Source organism: Triturus cristatus, chromosome 10, assembly GCF_964204655.1.
Source record: "Triturus cristatus chromosome 10, aTriCri1.1, whole genome shotgun sequence".
Classification (NCBI taxonomy): Eukaryota; Metazoa; Chordata; class Amphibia; order Caudata; family Salamandridae; genus Triturus; species Triturus cristatus.
The window spans coordinates 872,817,797-872,841,231 of record NC_140593.1 but is presented as its reverse complement, the minus strand read 5'-3'; the positions used below and the strand labels follow the sequence as shown (position 1 = coordinate 872,841,231).

General features: G+C 47.0%; 1 protein-coding gene across 3 annotated transcripts in view; it reads right to left on the bottom strand.

Annotated features, from left to right (window-relative positions):
- Positions 1-23,435, bottom strand: part of LOC146796143 (uncharacterized) — a 182,823-nt gene that overhangs the window by 54,543 nt on the left and 104,845 nt on the right. For 2 of the 3 annotated variants that reach the window (XM_085628527.1, XM_085628528.1), the window contains exons 5-6: positions 7,900-7,989; positions 371-460 (exon numbers count right to left, since the gene is read on the bottom strand). In XM_085628527.1, coding sequence (XP_085484653.1) covers positions 371-460; positions 7,900-7,989 — 180 coding nt within the window. The remainder of the gene's footprint in view (positions 1-370; positions 461-7,899; positions 7,990-23,435) is intronic. The other variant, XM_085628529.1, reaches the window with a different exon arrangement.

Below are 23,435 nucleotides of genomic sequence, written 5' to 3'. Positions count from 1 at the left end.
TCGAGCATGAGTTCACCAAGAAAGGGTTTATCAGCACACTTCATGTGAGGGAACTGGAAGCCACAAAACAGTAGTTATTGACTGAAAATAAAGCATTCTGATTAGCTGCCCAACTCCCCCAACATTCCATTCAAAGCACTTATTGTAACACCAGCTACTTAAACATCCTTGTTGCCTCCACTGAATTCTAAGAGCCAATCACACAACAATTCCAAGTCCGTTGTATAAGCCTTCTCTCTGAATTACAGGCAAAAAAAGAGTCATTGTTCAGATAACAGTTTTGTTGGAGCGTCTCTGGCCTTAAATAGCTCCAGAGAACTTTCAATACTTCCCTAAGTGAAACCTGCTCATGGTTCGTATTTCTACTCACCTAAGCTGTTGCCAGGACAGTGATCACTGACTGGTGGCTCCTCTTCTTCTTCACCTTGCACAAGGACTAGAGAGTTAGCGATTGAATAACCTGTGTATAACAAACAAAGGAGTAAGAATTGTCCTTACCCTCTATGAATCTGGGATCTAGGTGGGACTCTGAAGTCTGAGCTAGCCTGGTCGCACACCCAGGGTCATACTCAGAATGGTTTGAGTTAGGCAGATTAGTAACTTCTCAAAAACAACAAGCAGCTTGTGTTCTCATAGCTGGGCTCAGCACAAGGCTTCTGTTTTGAGGGATCAGCTGTAACTTCAGTATATTAATATAACTGAAAATACAATTATAAAGATCTGTCACTGTATAAATTAACAAAAGTAATGCATTTATGAACTGCAAGTACCAATGGAAAGGGTAGTTACATCCTGACAAAGACAGGGATGACAGAAAGATGGATAAAGCTAATGGGTGAAAATAAATGGAAAACACACAAAAATTTCAAAGTGGTGCGAAAAATGGATTTCCTTGTGCCCAATCCCCTCTGCAACAAATTTATCAATTTTTCTTCCCCAAAACGGGAATTTACTCTTTCTTATGTCAGGAATAAATAAAACTAATTTATTCAGAGTGGGAGACTATTTGCAAATGTTTGGTGCATACCCACAAACTTGCAAGCTTGAGGATTTTGTGTGTGTTTTAGTTTACAGGCCTCCGAACTATATTCAGGAATTTGCTCAGGCGCTTGCGGAAGCAATAGCTCCGCTAGTAGTAGACCATGTTAATGTTCTCCCGGTTGGAGATTTAAATTACTGGATCAATGATGAAGATAGGGGACCTCAAGCCTTGGACCTTACCACTACTTTACATGAATTGAATCTGGAACAGGTGGTGAACTCACCTACCCATATCAAAGGCCACATATTAGATCAAATCTGGACCTCGAAACTACCCATGAAGAACCTGAGCATTGTCCCCTTTGGGTGGTCAGACCATCATCTTATCTCCTTTCCAGTGACCAGACCAAAGGAGCTAAGCCCCCCTAGGGTACCAGGGGTCTCATTTAGGAACTGGGCCCGGGTTAACCTCATGGAGTTCTGCGAGGACCTGGTGAAATGTCCTCTGGTCCCTAGTGAAGACATTCAGGACTATGAGCTAAACGTGTCTAACTGGCTGAAGGGGACTAGTGATACCCATGCCCGCAGGCACAGCTCTAACAAGACAAGGAACCACGAGGCTGACAAATGGTTCTCCGTAGATCTGAGTACAGCGAAACTGAATCTCCGACGTGCATAAAGAAAATGGCACACGGAGTATTCGCCAGCTCTGAGAACCAGTTATGTCCAACTACTTAAAATGTATAAGGCTCTAGTAAAGCAAACCAAAAATTTGCCATTTTACGAATAAAATCCTTGAGGCATCTAATAAATCCAAGGAAATTTTCAGAATCATCAACAAACTATCTAATCTAGAAAGGGTGACCCTCCCTATTACACCTTCACAGAGTCTGTGTGATACTCCAAATGAATTCTTTATTGACAAGATTGCCGCAATAAAAAGGAGCATCCCCTTGGGCTTGTCTGCTCCCGACCCCCCACAGGGAAACATGAATAGCTTTACGCTTACGTACTTCCATAATGTATCGCAGGAAAACCTGATGGAACTTATGACGAAAGATAAAACAGGGTCACCTAATGACATCTGTCCTCCAAGAGTCCTTAGAGAGGTGGCAACCTCTGGTGGGAACAGTCTCCGACAATTTCTTAACTATTCTATCACCTCAGGCCTGGTACCTAAATCCTTCAAAACAGCAGTCATCATACCCCTCCTGAAGAAAGAGGAGGCAGACCCCTCAGACATGAAGAACTTTCGCCCAGTGTCCCGTCTACCGTATTTAGCCAAGATCGTGGAAGCCTATGTGGCTCACCATCTCTGCGATTTCTTGGAGAAATCAAGAGTTTCTGGACCAGTGTCAGGCAGGGTTTCGCCCAGCACACTCCACGAAAGCAGTAGCTACTTCGGTGTTGGACGAATTGCGAAGGGAGGTAGATAAAGGCAACACCCAGGCTTTAGTGCTGCTTGACTTGTCAGCAGCCTTTGACACAGTGGATCACACTCTGTTGGCCGACTGTCTCTGGGCCGCGGGGATATGGGGCTCTGAATTGAGTAGGATGACATAATTCCTGGAGGATAGATCCCAATCAGTGCAACTTGCTCCGTACTCCTCTAAAGAGGTTAAGGTGAGCTGTGGGGTGCCCCAAGGGTCCTCTCACTCCCCCCACTATTCAACATCTATATCCAACCTTTGGTCAGATCCCTTAAGATGATTGAAGTAAACATCTTCAACTACACGGATGATATGCAACTGCGATTCGCGATTGACGACAGTGATGCAGCTAGACTGCACTTTCAAAACACCATGCTATTCATCAGGGGATGGATGAATGAGAACCAACTGAAACTTAACTCAAATAAAACTGAGATAGTCCTCACTAAGAGTAGAACGGTATGTTGGAACCCAGGGTGGTGGCCTAGTGAGATGGGCTACCCTCCCTCTCCGAAAAGGGCAGTAAAAAGCTTGGGTGTGATTATCGACGAGGATCTATTATGTAAACGGTAGGTCAGTGCAGTAACCTCGGCTTGTTTTCTGCAACTACGCCGGACAAAAATGATTAGGAAATTCCTGACGAGAGAGGCCTTGATCCAAGTTATCCTGGCAATGGTTATGTCCAGACTGGACTACGTGAATTCTTTCTATCTGGACCTCCCAAAATCCCTTTTGCGAAAGCTTCAATTAATTCAAAACCAGGCTGCTAGTTCAGCTTCCAAGAGGGGGTTCTATCACGCGGGTGACTAGGGACCTACACTGGCTGCGGGTGGCACAGAGATGCAGATTTAAGGCAAGATGCACAGTGTTCAAGGCGCTGCCCTTGAAATGCCCAGGCTTTGCGAAAGCTCGCATTGTAAAATACTGTCCGACAAGGACAAGAGAACTGCGATCAGGTCACCCTCACTATTTGGTCACCCCCACGTTCAAGAAACTCAGGATTGGAGGTCGTAGGTTCTCTATCACAGCCCCTCGCTTCTGGAATACACATCCATTGGAAATGAGGCAGGCATCTGTCTACACCAAATTTAGGTAACTTCTAAAGACGTGGTTGTTTACACAGGCTTATAAAAGTAGGGATCCCTGACTTTTCATTACCTATCGCCAAGAGACCTAACCGGTGAATGTGCGCTCAATTAATAACCAATAACATAACGATAAACAATTTTTAAGGTGAGTCCATAAAAAACGAAACAGCCAAAAACCTGCCAGTAAGAGTGGATTTGCTCACCAGTAAAGTTTACTATACTAGTTTTTTTGTTTAAGTAAATTCCATTAATGCGGTCAAAATTGAATTATTCCTGACAAATCGTATATGATACTGACCTACTAAAGATCGTGTGCATCTAAGTTTCACTTAGTTGTGCAAACTGATTTACGAATAAGACACTTTGTTTTCTGTGGGTCCATTTTTACACACTGATCTCAACTTTAGAACAGTACGATGCTGCAGAGATCTAATATATCTTACCCACTATTCACAAAATTTCTAAATACTAATGGAGAACGGGCTATACTTTTACAAACTTAAAAATATGGGTATGTGAATAGTAAAGCCAGAAGAGCAAGTGGAAAAAGGAATACAAAATGTTATTTTTAAAGTGCAGGGCCACATTTTTCTCTAAAGTTAAAAATATTTTCAAGCCTACTTTGGAATGAAAGTAAGAATGGAATCTGGGGTATATCATAGAGATCTAACTGAGGGAGAGCAATGGGTGGAAGCCTTCCATTTTCTGTACATCTAAAAACAAGGGGTCAAATCTGTTCGATGTAATGAGGAATTCTGTTTTTTGTGGACTACACAATCAAGGAAGTTTTCTTACATCCAGCAATGAAGTTACTCAAGGCGACTGCGGAGGGGGAGAACCGTCAATAATGGACGAAGATTTTAAGTTAGTGTGCAATCTGCTATGTCCTCTGCCTGCTGGTGTATGGAGACAGCAATATCATCTAAGATAAAATTCAGTAGCGCCATGTGAAGGTTAAAGTGAGGAAGGGCTAGAACTGAGCCCTGGAGAGCAGTGCAGGTATTGCCATTATGAACTTCTCCATCTTTACCCATCTTCAACACGATGTCAATTGGTAAGAAAGAAAGAGAACCAGCTTAGGATCTCTCCGCAGAAGCTCACATGTTCAGCACCTTCGATGAGGCTTTTCCCAAACTGAACTCTACCCAAGCCAGGCTGACAATCCTCAAGCCGATATTTCCTAGCAACGTTTTCAATTGATTTGTGACAAATTAGTACATAGCTTTTCCCAACAAGGTAAAGTGTGATACCGGTCAGAAGTTGGAGAGCCAGTTCAGACTGAAGTTGTGTTTATATATTTTTTTTTAAAGGAAAAGATTTGTGGAATTAATGATACATTGTCAAGGAATGTCAGATCGATGTACAAAAGTGAAAGTGGGGTTTGAAGACGTTTGCTGGCAAGCGGTCTAGATAACAGTCTGTCAGTTTGAGCTACCCGCTGACAAAGAAGAGATCACTGTCGGTAATGGAAGTGAAGGAGTACCCGATCAATTTTGGAAGAGGACATTCACTGAGGAAGAGGGGCGTCGGATCGTCTCTTTAATGGAGCTGATCTTGTTAGTAAAATTAGTGAGGAGCTCCTCATATTTAAAAGAGTGAGAGAGACAGTATGGATTCTGAAGGGAAGGTAGTTCTGGAGCAAATATGCCAAAAGTGGCATTACACCGGGAAATGCAATGTTTTGACTTGCTTTAGGTTGTAGCTAGGTTTTGTAGACAGAATGGCATGGTTATACTGCCTTTTCATACTCCATAGTTTGGTTATAAAAATAGAGGCATAGTATTTAACCATTCATTATTAGTGCTTCCAATAATGTTTGAGCTAAGGCTGGCCAGGAATGTATTTTGTTTTCTTTAGTTGAAGTGGGATCACAAAGTCAACCCTTGCCTATATGGTGCTAATATAGCCAAACAATGTTGGTGCTATCAGCAGAAACAAAGTTGCTTGGTCTGTGGAGGGACGTGGTCTTACAGCGACGCAGGTAACAAGTTTTGCAAATGGGTGGATATAGTTTTACGAGGCAAGGACGCTGTTGAGCATAGTTGACGTGAATAAAGGAAGTGGAAAGAAATGGAAAAGTGCTGAGTTGATATCTATCTGTGAGATGCATGCAAACTGAGCAATTATGAATATTCTACCTTTGGTTTGAGTTGGCAGGGAGACATGATGCTGAAGGTTGTGAAGGTGTAGAAAATGTTCAAGGGTACTGTGGTAATGGTAAATGAGTCCATGTAGCCGAGGTGTAGATGGATGATGAAGGTTTATTGTAGATCATAAGGTGAGCCTGTAGATTATAATGCGAGCCCCACCAGGAGTAGCTCCCTTGCTGCTCAGCCCATACTCCCAACTGACAGTCATCCACCAGGCATCCCCTACATTCCATTACCTCAGATGCACCAGCATTCCACACACATCCACTCTGGCTGAGCAGCAAGGCAGAGAAGTAGGAAAGATACATGGCACTGAATACTAGATACCACAGGTATCGCATGATTTGAACTTCCTACTGCCCCACTCAACACTGAATTCCACAAAAGGATTCTTTTGACAGCTAGTATTTGGTTTGGGACAATATATACTGTAGTACTGTGAAATTAGCTTTGAGTTTGGACACGTGATAATGTGTAGGCAAATAGCGTTAAAGGAGATAGTGTGATGACAATTTGTATGCATTCATGGGTGCCACAGGCTGTTGTGGCGATGTGTGCTCAATTGAGTGAACTGCTGTGAACATCTGTAATGCTACCACCTTGTTTATATTGCCTTTCAGCAAGTATAATCTTCTTGAGACCAACGAGTGGTTGATGGCTTCAAAAAGACTAAGCCACGATTGTGTGAGGCACAACAGTTCGAAATGATAGTTAGTAATGAGTAATTAGAGACTGACTATTGCAGGATGATGTGGGCTTGCGAGTTGCCATCGAGTAACATACGCATTAAAGGAGAGCGGCTGCATGGTCTGATAGGAGCCTGTGTAATGGTGTACTTCATTCAAATGAGATTGTTAGTGTTGGCATGTAAGACCATATGAGATAAAGGCAGAAAATTTATACTGCAGGAAGAGGAGACTGGACCTACGATAGATAGACTTTTGGGAGCAAGCTAAGTCGATGTCGGAGATGAGCACTGGTAAAGAGAGGAAATAATTAATTGCATAGGCTCCAGTGGAGCTGAGTTATGAATGGTGCACAGAGAAACACATGATTCTGTATAGCAAAGAAAAAGACCAGATTTTTAATAATGCTGCATAGACTACCTGACCCTGTTTTACAATCTTCTTTGCGTCGTCATTTTTTTTCTTCTCTGTATGACACCACACTCCTTCACGTTTGCAACAATGTGTGATTGCTTTTCAGAGCACTTATCTGTCAATACGTATCATATATCCTAATAAATGTACTTCAATCAATGTGTATCTGGTTGTTGAACATGTTTTGAAGATTTATTTCTTCTGTTGGACGAATTATTCATCCACATAATGCTGAATTTATGATTTAATTAAGTCTGCAGCGAACTGTCGTTTCGCTGTACTAGTTTAGTTTAATAGCCACTGGTTCCCGATTGGTGTATTGGGCCAACCCCTGCTCGTAGATTACCAAACAAAACCCAGCCACACACACCAAGCACATTGACACAGGAGGAGGAAGTCATAGGGACCAATAGCATGAACAACAGTGGAAATTTGCCAGCAATAAGTTATCGGCAAAGCATCTGGGTTTAACTTGCTTTTTTGCTACTGAGAGGTTTTAATGAACACTGTTTATGCTTCATTATCTATTTTCCGATTGAGCGCTATAAAATACTTGTAAAGAGACAGTGAAATTGTTCATCCTCCTAGTTATACATATTGTCTCTTCCAGGTATTCCTGTTGCTGTGGAAAGGGCCATGCACAGGAGGGTGGGATTTACTCGCACACTGACTGCAAATGGTTGGGTACCAAAGAAAATTGAACCCAATGGTAAATGGCTTGGTGCAATTCATGCCATGTAACCTATAAGAACAAGAAACTGGACACTTATCTGTGAAATGGCATTACATTTTTCACTTGCATTATAGCATAAATGCTTCTGGACTCAGATTCAAAGCTGTAGTTATAATGATGTACCTTGCCCCTTCACTGCTGAAATCATAGACTGTGCTCAAGCTTGCAACGTAAAACCTTCTGGGAATAGCAGAGATGACAGCGGAGGGCTGCGCAATATTCCTAGTCGATTACTAGCCTCTACTATGGTTACATGTCAACATGGGGTGGAAGGTCTTCTAAGGGGACGAAGGTGGTCTTGCTTCAGAGCTTCCCAACATAACTGTCGAGGCACAAACGCAGGCGCCAAGGTTTGGCTTTGTGTTTAAGGAGGTCAGTGCGCCAACAAAGCCATTATTTGCTATGATTATTACTCACATGTGCTGTGGACTCCAGGAAGGTTATTGTTGACTGGCTCACTCTCTTCCTCACTTAGGATTCGGACTGGAGATTTAACAACCTGATAACCTATCAAAGAGAAAGACAAATATAAACATTGCAAAACGCTGTGTCCATAAATCCTTCTACGCTCAGAGTTTTGTATGTAATAAATAATGCCCAATGGTTAAAACCAGAAAAGCGGACAAATGTTCTACAATAATGAGGAAGATTATGCTCTCTAGCGTCGACTCACACTCCAATGGTCAAAGCATAAAAGAATATTACTCTCCTCTTTGACTGCTAGGGCCCAAATACGTCGTCATTACCCCCCCCCCCCCCTCCCGTTACCTACCCCCCCCCCCCCCCTTCCTCCAATACACAATCTGTGAATTCCAACCAGCAAGAGCTTGGTAAGTTTAAGGAAGGTCTTGGCTAGAGAATTTAAAGAACCTTGCTCCAAACCTCTTGACACATAACTCAAGGAACAGCCTCAACAGTTAGGGATCTAGATGCTGAAATGTGTATTAGTACACAATCACTGTCTCCTCAGGTCACTAGACCTGATCTGATGTAGGAGGCAGGCTTAGTATATGGTGCACACTTATTCAGGTGGTGAACCTTGTACTAATCCAGGAAAACCCTTTTGGTGATTTTAGTGGTCTTTGATAATCGTAGAAAGATCTCAAAGTGGTAGCTGTGGAGAGCAGCCTTTATGCTTATCTTGAAGGAGTGTAAAGCAGCTTGTTTTACAAGTTTAATCTGTAGTGTAAGTTAGACAAAAAGAAACCACACAGTGTTTATATGAAAATACTTCTATTTATTTCAGAACACTCTCTAACACATTGGTATATCATTGGCACACGTTTACTTCAAAACCAATCAAGTATCTGGCACAAAATACAGTGGTCTCTAGGGGGAGACCAAACCAGATACCAAACAAATTGAATGAGAATTGTAAAGAACAGGACTTGGACCAGAAGATCCAGAGGAGTTGGGCACACAAGGAACCACCCAAGGTAAGTACCCAGGAACCCCACGGAGGCTGCATGCAGAGTAGAAACACAGCTGTGTGCCCAATGGAAGTCAATATAGAGTCGCAATTTTAGAAAAGAACCACCCTTACTGGAAGGCCCTGAAGAAACCCTATGGATGACGGAACGTTGGAGAGCCACCCCACCCATGGATGTCCCAGGAACCAGGATACCTGCACCAGGGAAGCCGGTGCATAGGGGTGTAGTGATGTTGGAACCCGCCATAGGCAACAATGGAAGACTTTGAAGAAGATGCCTCTGGAGAAGGCTGTGAAGGAGTCCGGTGAAATACAAAGGTGGATTGTGGAAGTGAAGAACCTGCGAGCAGAGGGGACAGAGTCTATGCCACTCGGAGGTACAGAAACACAATGCCCACCGATGTCGGGAAGTTCTGAAGAGACGCCGGAAACCTTGTCCCTGCAGCTGTGAGGACCAGGCGACAGTGAAAAAGACCACGAGCCGTTCACAAACTGTCCCAGGTCAGTGTCTAGGTGGTCGGTGTCCGGCGGGAGCACCAACAAGCCTTGGTAGCTGCAACTGGCTTGGAAGATGACAAGATGCAAACCTTGGGACTAGCAAGGTCCAAGGGACTCACAAACAGAAGGAGAGAGCGATCAGGCCATGAGCAAGCAGGGGAGCCCAGTGAAGCAAAGGAAGAACGTTGAGAGGGCCCATAGGCCAAAGGCACAGGAGTCGCAAGAGGACCTCAGGCACTCCTACGATGCATGGTCGGTAGGGAGGATGCTGATCTCCAGGAAGTAAGGTGCTCGAGCTTCTTATATCTAGAAGACCTCTGGAGTGCAGAGCCAACAAGTCTTGGCAACGGCAATTCGACAGGGTGCACTGGGGTTCGGTCCCAGCGGTTCCAACGAATGAATCTGGCCTCAAAATTGCAGAGAGGACAGATCAGGCCTCAAGGGAGTTGCAGAACCACCACCTGTGTTACTGAACCTCTGGAAGTCCGTAGGACAAAAGGAGCAGGAGACCGGTCAGCTTCGTTGTGGTGCCTGCAGATGCAGGGGAGGGACTCCTTCACTCCAAGGGAGATTTCTTCGGGTGTCCTTGCTGCCCACAGGTCTGTTGAAGAACCTGGATGAAACACAAACCCAGACGATGAAGAGGACTTGCAGAAGAGCGAGACCATGAGCAGTAGTAGGCTTCCTAGGTGCAGGCTTGGTTACAGTCGAAGTCCAACGAAGTCCAAGAGACCAGACGATTGAAGAGCGATGTGGTTTCAGGGTTGAGTCTTGTCCCATGACAAATCTAAGGACCCACCCACAGGGGAACCCCTAAGTACCCTAGGGAAAGGGTTGGAACAACTCAGGGTCCCTCCCAGAGGAGGGGCTGGACAAAGGGGACGATACTCCCCTGTGCTTTGCCCAGTTTTGCGCCAGAGCGGAATCCAAGGTTCCTTGAACTGGCTCAAACTAGAATATACAAGGAAGGCACCATCGTTGCCCTTCAAAGCAGTCTGGTGGCGCTGGTAAGCGCCCCCAGCCCAATACACTAAGTCCTGTCTGGGAGATGGTCACATCTCCCTGTGACAAGAAATCTATTATTCTACCTTCTCCTGCTCGAGCTTGGTTCAGCAGCAGGAGGGCAGAATTGGGTCTGTAGTCGGCATCAGCACTAGCTTGCTTGCAGACCCTGAAAGGCTGTTACCAGGAGTACAGGGGGGTCCCCTAAGGGGCACCCCAGTACAAGGGTTCATGCTTTTAACACTAGAATCGGTGTTGGGGTATGATTCCAACATGTTGGATACCAAACATAACCAGGTTTGGTGCAGCCAATACATATTTAGACATCTCGTAAAGACTGATGTCCACTCTGGGCCATATGTAGGTAGCTAAATACCGGTCGGTAACGGACGAAATTCGGTAAATTTCCCGTTACCGACCGGTATTTAGGCAATTGAGATGTAGGAGTCCAAAAAGAAGGATTAGGTAAATATGAATCAGTAAATACCGATTCACCTTTACCGAATCCAAATATACCGATTCATAAATACCGAATTCATATTTACCGAATCGGTAAATATGAATTCGGTAAAACGACACAAGAGATGTAGGTAAATTCGGTATTAACGAATTCCATGAAATTCGGTATTTAAGAGTCGGTAATTAACACAGAGTGAAATCAGGTGGTAAACAGCCACAGTGCATATAAGCAATCCCAAAATGCACCAGCGTGGACACCATGGCCGTTCTGTATGTGATTGCAAGGCGCCTACGTCTACAGGCAGCAGGTCTGAGGATTTGGAGACGGGAGGTATGCATTTACAGACAGCGCATCACACTCTTCCAACAGACTGAGGCTGAGATACATGAAAGGTACAGGCTACACCCCCAAACCATCATGGACCTGATAAGGGACTTGCACCCACTCCTGGACCAGTCAACAACAAGGGCGCATGCCATACCACCACATGTGCTCTGTAGCCTACATCTACTCGCATCTGGCAGTTACCAGGGGGTGATAGCTGCGGTAGGCGGGCGGGGTATCCCAGAGTTGCCTGTCCCGTTTCTTCAGGAAGTTCCTGGATGCCATGATGCAGAGAATGCAACACTACATTAGCTTTCCAAACACACAGGCTGAACTGCAGAAAACAAAGACAGACTTCTACCAGATGGCACACTTCCCGCATGTCATAGGCTGTATTGATGGCACACACATTCCAATCTGCCCACCAGCAGCCACTGAGCACATCTACAGGAAAAGAAAGTCCACCCACTCCATTAATGTGCAGGTAATCTGCGATGCAGGCAACATAATCACTGATATCGTAGCTAAGTTCCCTGGGAGCACCCACGACTTCTTCATCTTCCAGAACAGTGGGATCTACACACGACTGGTTGCCGGAGAATTTGGAGAAGGATACCTGCTAGGTAAATCACTGACACTCCCCAATACTTATCGCAAATGAATGTGTATTGAGGCATGTGACTAATGCTACTCTCTTACTCACTTAGGCGATAGTGCATATGCCGTGCGGTCATTCATCCTCACTCCCTACCTACACCCATCAACCCTGAGTGAAAGACGATACAATGTGGCACACAAATCAACACGCAACGTGGTGGAGCGCACATTTGGACTATTGAAAAGCAGGTTCCGCTGCCTTCACAAAAGCGGAGGCGCCCGCCAGTACACACCCATCATCTGCTGCAAGATAATTGCCACTTGTGCAATGCTGCACAACCTTGCCACGAAGACAGGTACAGAGGTGGACATAACAGATTTTGAGTACAATGACGATGAGTCTGCACAGCCAGAGCCCAATGCAGCAGGAGTGGCAACAGCAACAGATGGGAGAGAGAGACGGGCAGAGATCACATGCAACTATTTCTAAGTAAGTAAGGGGACACAGCCAGTAGTTGCATGCCATGACGTAGTTTTAATCATGCGGCACCACGCCACAACACAACGCCATAAATGGCCCTATCAATCATGTGAAAACAAGAGTTTGAAGTTAAGGGTTACTTCACCCAACTGTGTCCTTCAATTGTGTGCAGCATCAGTGTCTGCGCCCACGCACTACAGTGCTGGATGCCAGGGATTGAGTCTCCTCACTGGCTGTGGGACCAGTGGCAGCCCCATGCCGTCTGTTGCTCCTCCGTGTGTATGTGACAGGGAGGTAATGCTGCTCCTACTGGTGGTGACTTCACTGTCCCCAGCATCAACAGCACCAGTTGTGGCCGACTGGCTGGTTAGCAGCAACTCAAGTGCACTGGTCACCCTCACCATCCCCCTTGACACGTCATTGCTGCAGTGCGCAAGCCCCTCCTGCATTGCCACGGAGCGCCTGCAGAGCAGCGAAGTGGCAGTTGCCAGGCGGTTCACTGCCCTTGTGTTGTGATCTTTCCTTTGCCTCTCCCTGTGCCGTGCAGCCCTGTCCTCATCCATCTTCGTGCACAGCAGCATGACGGACTGGGACATGTCCCGCATGCCCGCAGCCATCTCCCTCATGCCCTCAGCCACTGGCTTATGCCCCTGTCAATATTGCCCATTGTTGCATTGAGGCCCTTCATTTGGCGCTGGACTGACAATATTGCCTTTCCTTGTAGGCGCTGGGCCTTGACCATGGTGGCCTCCAGCCCTAAGAACACCCACTGGCTCTCACCCTGTGGAGGTGGACTTTGCACCCGAGCCCTGCGGCGACGTCTGGCACCTGTGTGTGCTCCCTCCGAGGCGGAGTGCACACCGGCATGGCAACTATCCAGTGGCACAGTGGATGTTTCCGCAGCACCCCTCGATTCGTCTGAAGAGGACTCAGAGACATGAATTCTGGCAACAGCACGCCTCCTAGACCTGAACAATGCAGGTGGTGTAGATGCGGGTGATGCCAGCTGGAGTGGCGATGCTGGCTGTGGTGGCGAGGCTGGCTGTGGTGGCGTGGCTGGCTGTGGTGGTGTGGCTGGCTGTGGTGCTGTTGTCTGGCCAGAACTCGTGGTGGTCTTCTCAGAGCTGTCCTTCCGGGGTGCCCTCTCTCCCTTCTCCTGTGCAGTCCTGCGCGAAGTATCGCCTGTGGACAGAAATTCAACATCAGCTCAGTGTACCTGCAGCCCTGCATTGCTATCATCATAATAAATTCCTGTAACACTCTCTCATTGTCCTATGCCTGCTTATCGCTCATGTGTGTCACATGTCTAGTTGTTCTGCGCAATTTATGTCATGTTTGGGGTTTCCGAGACTACATCTCCCATAATGCATTGCTGGTTTGCACTAACACCTGTACTGGAGTAGGATTCTCATTGCCCAATTGGGGATTTGGGATAGGGGTAGGGGGGGGGCACAATGCTGTGCATGCGTCTTACCTTGTTTTGTGGCGGCTCTGCCAGAGCTGTCTGCATCCCCAATCCCCACCACACTTTCAGGCTCAATTGTAGTCTCCACGAGCTCCTCAAGGTCTGTCAGGGCAGGTGCCCTGTTCCTTCCTCCTCCTGTCCGGCTAGCCTCCTTCTTCAGTTCCGCCATCTTCCTCTTGATACGGAGGTCGTACCATCGCTTCTTGAGGACATCAATGTCCCGGGGGGTCACTCCAATGGAATTCACCTGCGCCTGGATTCCCAGCCAGATCTTCCTTTTCTCTGATTCAGCCACTTGCAGTGACTGTTTACCAAACAGCTTATGGTGCTGCTTTACCACCTCCTCCACAAGTACCTGCAGTTCCTTTTAGCTGAATGTCAGTTTTCTCTTCCTTTCCCCTCCATCTGTGTCCTGGCTGGCCATTGTGTCAGTTTCCTGTGCTCAATCAGGCACTGGCTCTGTTCCTCTCCTCTGCACTCCCAGCCTCTCCAGAGTCTGCTGATTGTGTGCACCTGCCTGGGTGTGGCCACTTCCTGGTTGGGTGGGGTTGGGTTTGCACAGGATTGGCTGATTCATCAAATGATGTGTATTTGAATTTCCGATTCGGTAAATACCGCTTCGGTATTTATCGATTCGGTAAATACCAATTCGATATTTACCGATTCGGTAATTACCGATTCGAAACTCCGGTCGGTATTGTGGATTCGGTATTCATTTACCGAATCGGTAATTTTTACCGAACCATTTGGTACATGGCAAATAACGATTTCTAAATACCGATTCGGTAAAATTCGGTAATTAGGAATCGGTATTTCTGGCCTACCTACATATGGCCCTAAACGTCTTAAAATGGCTGACCGCACTTACAGAGCCTGGAGAATTGACTCCGGGGTTTGTATGGGTGTCCTGCTCATGCAGGAGCACCATCAAACTTTTAATCAAGCACCCTGCCCTCAGGGCTGAAGAGACTGCCATAGAGGGGAATTATAGGTTTTAAGTGCAGGGACCGCATATATAAGAAACGTATATCTGTTGTGAGAGGTGCAAGCACCAACTCACACAGGCTGCAATGGTAGGCCTGTAGTTACAGTGTAAGTGGACTCCTAAGGGTGGCACAATACATGCTGCAGCCCATGGTAGGCCCCTGGTGTACCTATGACCTGGGTATCTTAGTACCATGTACTAGGGACTTACAGACTTGCACCAGTAGCCAATTGTGGAGGTACCAAAGTACTTACCAGGTCAATTTAGGGGAGAAAGCACAGTTGCTGGAGTCTGGATTAGCAGGATCCCAGCAGACTAGGTCAAAGCACACTGACAAGCAAAAAATGAGGGCAACCATTAAAGCAGATTCTACTTTCCTACACCCCCACCCCCCAAAAACCTAAGGAGATGAGACTAACCATGCCCAGTTGAGTCTTCATTTTCTAAGTGGAAATATCTGGAAAGTTCATCTGCATTGGCATGGTTACTCTCAGGTCTATGTTCCACTGAAAAGTCCGTCCCCTGTAGGGAAATGTACCACCACAAAAGTTTGGTATTTTCACCCTACATTTGTTTAAGCCATAAGAGTGGCTTATGCTCTGTCTGAACAATTAAGTGAATGCCTAAAAAGTATGGCCTCAACTTCTTCAAGGCCCAGACCACAGCAAAGGCCTTCCTTTCAATAGCTGACCAACGCTTCTCCTTGGGGGTCAACCTTCTGCTTATAAAATCTACTGGTTGATCCTGGCCCTCTGCATTAAGTTGTGATAATACTGCACCTACCCCTATCTCAGAAGCATCTGTCTGGACAATAAAGGTTTTGGAGTAATCAGGACTATGCAGAATTGGAGCGTAGCACATACATTGCTTCAGGTCATCAAATGCCTTCTGACAGCTAACTGTCCACTGAACTTTCTTAGGCATTCCTTTGGAGGTGAGATCATTAAGGGGTGCCACTATGGATCCATAACCATTAACAACCCTCCTACAGCACCCAGTCAGGCACAGGAAAGCTCTGACCTGAGTCTGGGTCATGGAAGCAATCCAGTCCATGATGGTCTGAAGTTTGCTCTCCAATGGTTGAACTTGGCCTCCACTTACAAGGTGGCCCAAGTACACAACCTTGCTCTACCCTATCTGGCACTTGGTGGCCTTGATATTGAGGCCTGCCTTTTGCAGGCCTCAAGTACATTTCTGAGGTCGACCAGATGATCTTCCCAGGTGTAGCTAAAGACAGAAATATCATCTAGATATGCTGCACTATAGGCTTCCAGACCTGTTAAGACTTTGTAGACCAGCCTCTGAAATGTGGCAGATGCATTCTTCAAACCAATAGGCTTCACAATAAATTGATAATGCCCCCTGGAGGTTGAAAATGCTGTTTTTGGTTTGGCATCCTCTGATTTGCCAATAACAAGCAGTCAGGTCAAATGTACTGAGATACTTGGCAGATGCCAAGGTATCAATAAGCTCATCTGCCCTAGGGACTGGATGGGCATCAGTCCTAGTGACTGCATTAAGTCCCCTGTAATTGACACAGAACCTCATCTCTCTCTTACCATCCTAGGTGTGAGGTTTGGGCACAAGGACTACAGCACTAGCCCAAGGGCTATCTGAAGGCTCAATGACCCCCAAATCCAACACCTTTTGGATATCATCCACAATACAGTCTCTGACATGGCCAGGCTGTCTGTAAATGTTGCTCTTCACAGACAAGCTGTCACCAGTGTCCACACCATGGGTACACCGGGTGGTCTGACTGGGTGTGAGAGAAAAGAGACTAGAAAACTGACTAAGAGCCTGTCTAAAATCAGCTTGCTGTTGACCAGTGAGGCTGTCTGCCAAGACTACTCCTTCCACTGATCCATCAACAGGGTCCTGAGAGAGAAGATCAGGGAGAGGGTCACTCTCTTCCTCCCGTCCTTCATCAGTGGCCATAAGCAAGCTCATGTCAGCCCTGTCAATAAAGGTTTCAGGCGATTCACACGAAGTACCCTATGGGGACTTCTTGGAGTGGTTAGGTCAACTAAGTAGGCAACCTCACCTTTTTTGTCAAGTATGGTGTGGGGGCCACTCCACTTGTCCTGGACAGCTGCTGGGGCCACAGACTCCAACACCCACAATTTCTGTCCTGGCTGGTAAAAGTCAGTACAGCCTTTTGGTCATACCTAGTTTTCTAAAGCACTTGGCTGGCCTCAAGGTTTCTGCTGACCTTCTTCATGTACTCAGCCATATGGGAACACAGGCCTAGTATATAGTCGATGTTGTCCTGTTTAAGGGGTTTGAGAGGCTGCTCCCATCCCTCATTAACCTGACACAATGGACCCCTAACTGAATGTCCAAACAGAAGTTCAAATGGGCTGTTGCCCACCCCCTTCCGAGGAACCTCTAAAAAGGCAAAGAGAAGGCAAGATAGTAAGACATCCCATTTTAGCCTCAGCTTTTCTGGGAATCCCAGGATCATACATTTTAGGGTCTTGTTGAACCCTTCAACAACCCCATTGCCCTGTGGATGATAGGGTGTGGTAAACTTGTAGTTTATATCACATTCCTTCCACATAGCAGTGATGTAGCTAGACATGAAGTTAGTGCCTCTGTCTGATAAGACCTCCTTAGGAAACCCAACTCTGGAAAAGATTCCCAGGAGGGCCCTAGCCACAACAGGAGCTGTATTGGTCCTAAGGGGACTAGCCTATGGATACCTAGTGGCATGGTCTACCACCACTAAGATGTAACTGTTTCCAGATGCTGTTGGAGGGTTTAAGGGACCTACAATGTCTATCTCTACCCTCTCAGAGGGAACCCCAACCACAAGCAGTGGGATTAAGGGGGCCTTTCTAGTGACACTTGACTTGCCACTGGTTTGGCAGGTGACAAGAGCGACAAAACTCCTTAGTGTCTTCAGACATGTGGGTCCAGTGAAAGTGAGGGACCAGCCTGCCCCAAGGCTTGTTTTTCTCAAAATGTCCTGCAAGGGGAATGTCGTGTTCCAGGGTTAATTGAAAACTCCTGAATTTCTAAGGTATGACCAACCTCCTGGTGGCACAAGGCTTGGGGTCTCTACTTTCAGAAAACAGGAGCCCTCCTTCACAATAAGTCATATGACATTCCCACTGATATTCCCTGCATCCTGAGCAGCAGCTTGCTGTCTGAGGTGCTCAATAGAGGGGCAGATTTTCTGCTCCAGACTCAAGTTTGCCCTGGAAGGTCCCCCTGCACCTAAAACCTCTGCTATGTCAGGCACAAGTTTCTCTGGGACAGTCCAGTTCCTTTACAGGGGCTGGGGCCATCTTCCTCAGGAGATTGATCCTCACTTGGAGTCTGGGAGGAGGATAAATCCTTACATTTCCTGTTCCTTCTCTTGGGAGCTGCCTGATCCATTTTTTCGGGATTCAGGACACTCTCTGTGTCTCATCTCATGGCCTGAGCCCTAGTGACTGCAAAGGCACTGGCTGAAATGCCCATCATTTCTGCATGTGTCCTGAACTCCACTTCAGACCAGGCTTACGTTTCTAAAGCATTGCCAAGCAGGCAGTCCACAGGTAGGTCTGGGGAAACCACAGCTCTCTGTGGGCCAGTTAACCCTCCCCAGCTGAGATTAACAACGACCAAGAAATGATCTGTCCTGACATTGCTAGCATTGGCCACTTGATAAACCTGACCAAGTAGAATCTGTTCGAGAGACACAGGTTTCTCTGTCACCATAATGATACTGGCCTGTGTCTCTGTAAGCCACAGCTTCCTGACCATTGATGAGAGGCTGTTGTCTGTACTTGCCGAAGTAAGTGGGACTTACAAGTAAAGTGGCAGGTTCCATGCCACTATCACAAACTAAAACAGCCTGAATGGGTGTCCTGACTAGGCCAGAACTCACGTCAGTACCCAAGGTTAACCCTACTAAACCCTTGGGGGCACTACTTCCAGTGCTGGTACAAGGGGCGCTAGGTGCTTTAGGAGCAGTAGTAGTAGTATCCTTTGTGCTAGACTTAGAGCAATTGGCATATTTTGTCCTATAGCCTTTTTCTTTTGTTGGAAGAAGAAGAGGTTTGGGACCCACTCCCAGAGGAAGATTTTTGGGGACATGGTGAAGATTCTTTCTTGTCTTTACCTTTCTCCCCACCCTTCTTTTGGGCCTTAGAAGAATCTTGCTTCTTCTGGTCACAACCACCATGAGATTTCTGCATCACCCTGGTGCGGACCCACTTGTCTGCCTTCTTTGCTAATTCTTGGGGAGAGGTCAGATTCGAGTCCATCAGGTAGTGATGCAGTTGTTGATTTTTACAGTTAATAAGGATGTGCTCCCTCATCAATAAATTGTACAGTACCTCGCAGTCATGCACATTACTTCCATGTAGTCAGCCTTCTGGGGCCTTAATAGCATGGTCTACAAAATCTAACCTGTCTCGAGTGTGTGCCTTCTGTGTGTCCCTAAACATAACCCTGTATTGTTCAGTGGTTAAACCAACCACATCTATGAGGGCATTTTTCAAGACTGTAACTATCTGTATCTTCCTCCCTTACAGAGAAAATGAGAGCCATAGGATAGCTGCCCACTGCCCATGAGGGACCTTCTGTAGCTTACGGGCCCTCTCTAAAGCAGGGATCCATTTATGGATGTCATCCCCTTCCTGGTAAGGAGAGACTATCCGGCCCAAGTTCCTAGTGTCAAAGGAGTGTTCCCTAACCCTAGGTTCACTAGTGCTGCCAACACAAGGAGAGGATGGACGGAGCGCTGAAACATTTCTGACACTCACCCCCAGTCACAGATCTGGGTTGAATTCATCATCGTTCTTTAGCTCAGTTTGCCACCTCAGTTAAGACCCAGCTATATTCAAATCAGTCTTGACCCTGTGCCTCATGGGAACAGCCCAGCCCAGCCCGAACTGCCAAGCCAGGTCTTCTCTGAACTGGAACTAAGCATCCTGGGACCAGTTTCGGGTTAACATCCCTCATCAGCCAGGCCAGCTTGAATCCAGTGGCAAAGTGAGCAAGGGGATACCCTGCCAACTTAGGGCGAAAAAAGCAAACACAAGGAGATGATGGACGGAGAGCTGAAACTTTTCAAACTCTCACCTCCAGTCACAGATCTGGGTTGAATCCATCATCGTTCTTTAGCTGACTTTGCAACCTCAGTTCAGACCCAGCTATATGCAAATCAGTCTTGACAGTGTGCCTCACGGGAACAGTCCAGTCTGAAATGCCAAGCCAGGTCTTCCCTAAACTGGAAACAAGCATCCTTTGACCGGTTTCGATGTAACACCCCTCATCATCCAGGCTAGCTTGAATCCAGTGGCAAAGTGAGCAAGGGACCCACGACTGGGCATACCCTGTCAACTTAGGGTGAACAAAGCAAACACAAGGAGAGGACGATGGCATCCTAATCCCAAATTCTTCCTAGCATTCTGAACTTCCAGGGTCTCCTTATCTAGGGCCAACTGTTTCTTCTTGATTCGGAGCGTGGCTCTCCAAAGCTTGAGGAGATGGTATTCCCTTTCTAAGGAGTGCTCCCTCTTGCTAGAGATGGAGGTCCCAATGGAGTTGATAGAGGAGGCTGAACTTACAAAGGAGGACCTAGACCTCCCCTGGACTTGTTGCACCCTCTCAGGAGGAATACATTGGGACCTACCTCTAGGGCCTCCCTTTGTGTCACTAGAACTATGCCCTGGAGGATTAAGGTTCACCAATAATGGGTCTTCAGACTCCTCCTAGTCAGGCTCAGAATTGCGGTCACAGGGGTGTGACACTCCTGACTCTTATTCTGGAGCCACACCACCCAAACCCACACAGTACTGCTCTTCTGACCTATCAGGATCCTGGAGGTCATTCTGCAGGAGCAACTCTATGAGTTGCTTTGTGTTAGGGTTGCTACCGGTCTTAAGTTTCCTGGATGCAGCCAGGGTCCTGAGTTCCTGAGCCTCTCTGGCCTCACCAATTAAAGACATGGTACTAGGTGTAGTGTGGGGTTGCACCTACCTACCCTAGTGAAACTAAATGTCCAAAGATTGGAGAAAGGGTTGTGCTAGGCCCTCAACTCCCAATCCAAAAAGTTCAGTAGAACTTACTAGATTACAAAATATTATATGTGCCTAGCTAGTGATGATTTTTTGTGTAACCTTCACCTAGCTTAAATGGAAAAACAGTGCAGGCTTAAATCCCAACTGCTGCGCACAAATGTAGGAGGCTGACATAGTATATGGTGCACACTTATGCATGTGGTGCACCTTACACTAATCTAGGCAACCCTTATGGTGATTTTAGTGGTCGTTGATTACCAAAGTAGGCTCTCAAAGTGGTAGCTGTAGAGAGCAGTCTTCAGGCTTATCTTGAAGGAGTGTTAAGCAGCTTGTTTTACCAGTTTATTTTGTTGTGTAAGTTATACAAAAAGAAACCACACAGTGTTTATATAAAAATACTTATAATTATTACACAACACTTACCGATACATTCGTCTATCTCTTCCCCGGAGATATCAACACGATACACAAGAATACTTCAAAAGCAATCAGGTAAGTAGCCCAAAATACAGTGGTCTCCGAGGGGTGGCCAAACCATATACTAAAAAAATGGAATGCGAACTGCAAAGGAGATCGGGACTTGGACCAGAAGACCCAGAGGAGCCGGGAACACAATGAACCACCTAAGGTAAGTACCCAGGAACCCCACAAAGGCTGTGTGCAGAGAGGAAACACATCCGCGTGCCCAATGGAAATCAATGGAGAAGTTGCGGTTGCAGTTTTAGAGAAGAAGGACCCTTACCGGAGGGCCCTGAAGAAACACTTTGGAAGACGGAAGGTTGGAGAGCCACTTCACCCGTGGATGCCCCAGGAACCAGGTTACCTGCACTGTGGAAGCTGGATGCATAGAGGTGACGTGACGTCAGAACCTGTCGTGGACAACACTGGAAGTCTTCGAAGAAGATGCCTCTGGAGAAGACTCCGAAGGAGTCCGGTGGAATCTAAATGTGAATTCTGGAAGGGAAGAACCTGCAAGCAGAGGGAACAGAGTCTATGCCACTTGGAGGTGACCAGGAGGCATGGAAACACAATGCCTACCGATGTCTGGAGGTTCTGAAGAGACGACTGTGACCTTGTCGCTGCAGCTTTGAGGACCAGGAGACGATGAGGAAGACCAGGAGCAGTTTACGAGCGGTCCCACGTCGGATGCCGGTGTCTAGCTGGTCAGTGTTCATCGGGAGCACCAACAAGCCTTGGTAGCCGCAAATGATGAAGAAAGTGAAAAGATGATGATGTTGGGACCAGCAAGGTCCAGGGGACTCACAAACAGCAGGAGAGTCAGAGCAGGCTCCGAGCAAGCAGGAGAGCCCACTGAAGCAAAGGAAGACCCTCAAGAGGACCCACAGCCCGAAGGCACAGAAGTCACAAGAGGACCTCAGGTAGCTCACCAAAGATGGAGGCCCACGATGCAAGGACTGCAGGGTGGACACTGATCTTCAGAACGTGAGGTTCTGGAGGCTGAAGCTTCTTGTAGCCTGAAGATCTCTGGAGTGCAGAGACAACAAGCCTAGGCAACAGCAAGTAGGGCAGTGCACAGGGGTTTCGTCCCAGCAGTTCCAAAGAGGGATACTGGCCTCAAAATTGCAGAGAGGACAGGACAGGCCTTGAGGGAGTTGCAGAACCGCCACCTGTGTTGCTGAGACTCAGGAAGTCTGTAGGGCGACACGAGCAGCAGACCGGTCAGCTTCACTGTGGTGCCTGCAGAAGCAGGGGAGTGACGCCTCAAATTCAAGGGAGATTTCTTCGGGTGTCCTTGCTGCCCACAAGTCTGTTGAAGAACCTGGATGAAGCACAAACCCAAACGATGAAGAGGACTTGCAGAAGAGTGAGACCAGGAGCAGTAGGAGTCTTCCTAGGTGCAGTCTCGGTTACAGTCAAAGTCCAAGGAAGTCCAAGTGACCATACGATTGAAGAGCGATGTAGTTTTAGGGTTGAGTCTTGTCCCATGAGGAATCTAAGGATCCACCCACAGGGGAGCCCTTAAGTACACTAGGGAAAGGGTTGGAACGATTTTGGAGTAGCTCCCAGAGTAGGGGCTGGACAGAGGGAAGGATACTCCCTGGTCCTTTGTCCAGTTTCACACCAGGGCAGGAACCAAGGGTTCTCGACCTGGCTCAAACTGGAGTATGCAAGGAGGGCGCCCTCTGTGCCTTTCAGAGCAGTCTGGTGGCGCTGGCAAGTGCCCCCACCCCTGCCGAATACACTAAGTCCTGTCTGAGAGGTGGTCACACCTGCCTGTGACAAGAATAGGCTGTTACCAAGAGTACAAGGGGGTCCCCTAAGGGGCCCGACCATTACATTGGATCATACTTCCAACACTGGAATCGGTGTTGGGATATGATTCCAACATGTTTGATACCAAGTACGACTGGGTGCGGTACAGTCAATATACAGTTGGACATCTCGTAATGACTGATGTCCACTATAGGTCTTAAAATGGCTGACTGCGCTTACAATGCCCAGATAATCGACTCTGGGTTTTGTAGGGGTGTCCTGCTCATGCAGGGGCACCATCACACTTGTAACCAAGCCCCTGCCCTCAGGATTGAAGAGCCTGCTATATGGGTGATTTTAAGGTTTTAAGTGTAGTGACGTCAGATATAAGGAAACTTCTATCTATCGTGAGAGGTGCAAGCACCAACTCACACAGGCTACAATGGCAGGCCTGTAGTCAGTGTCAGTGGCACAATACATGCTA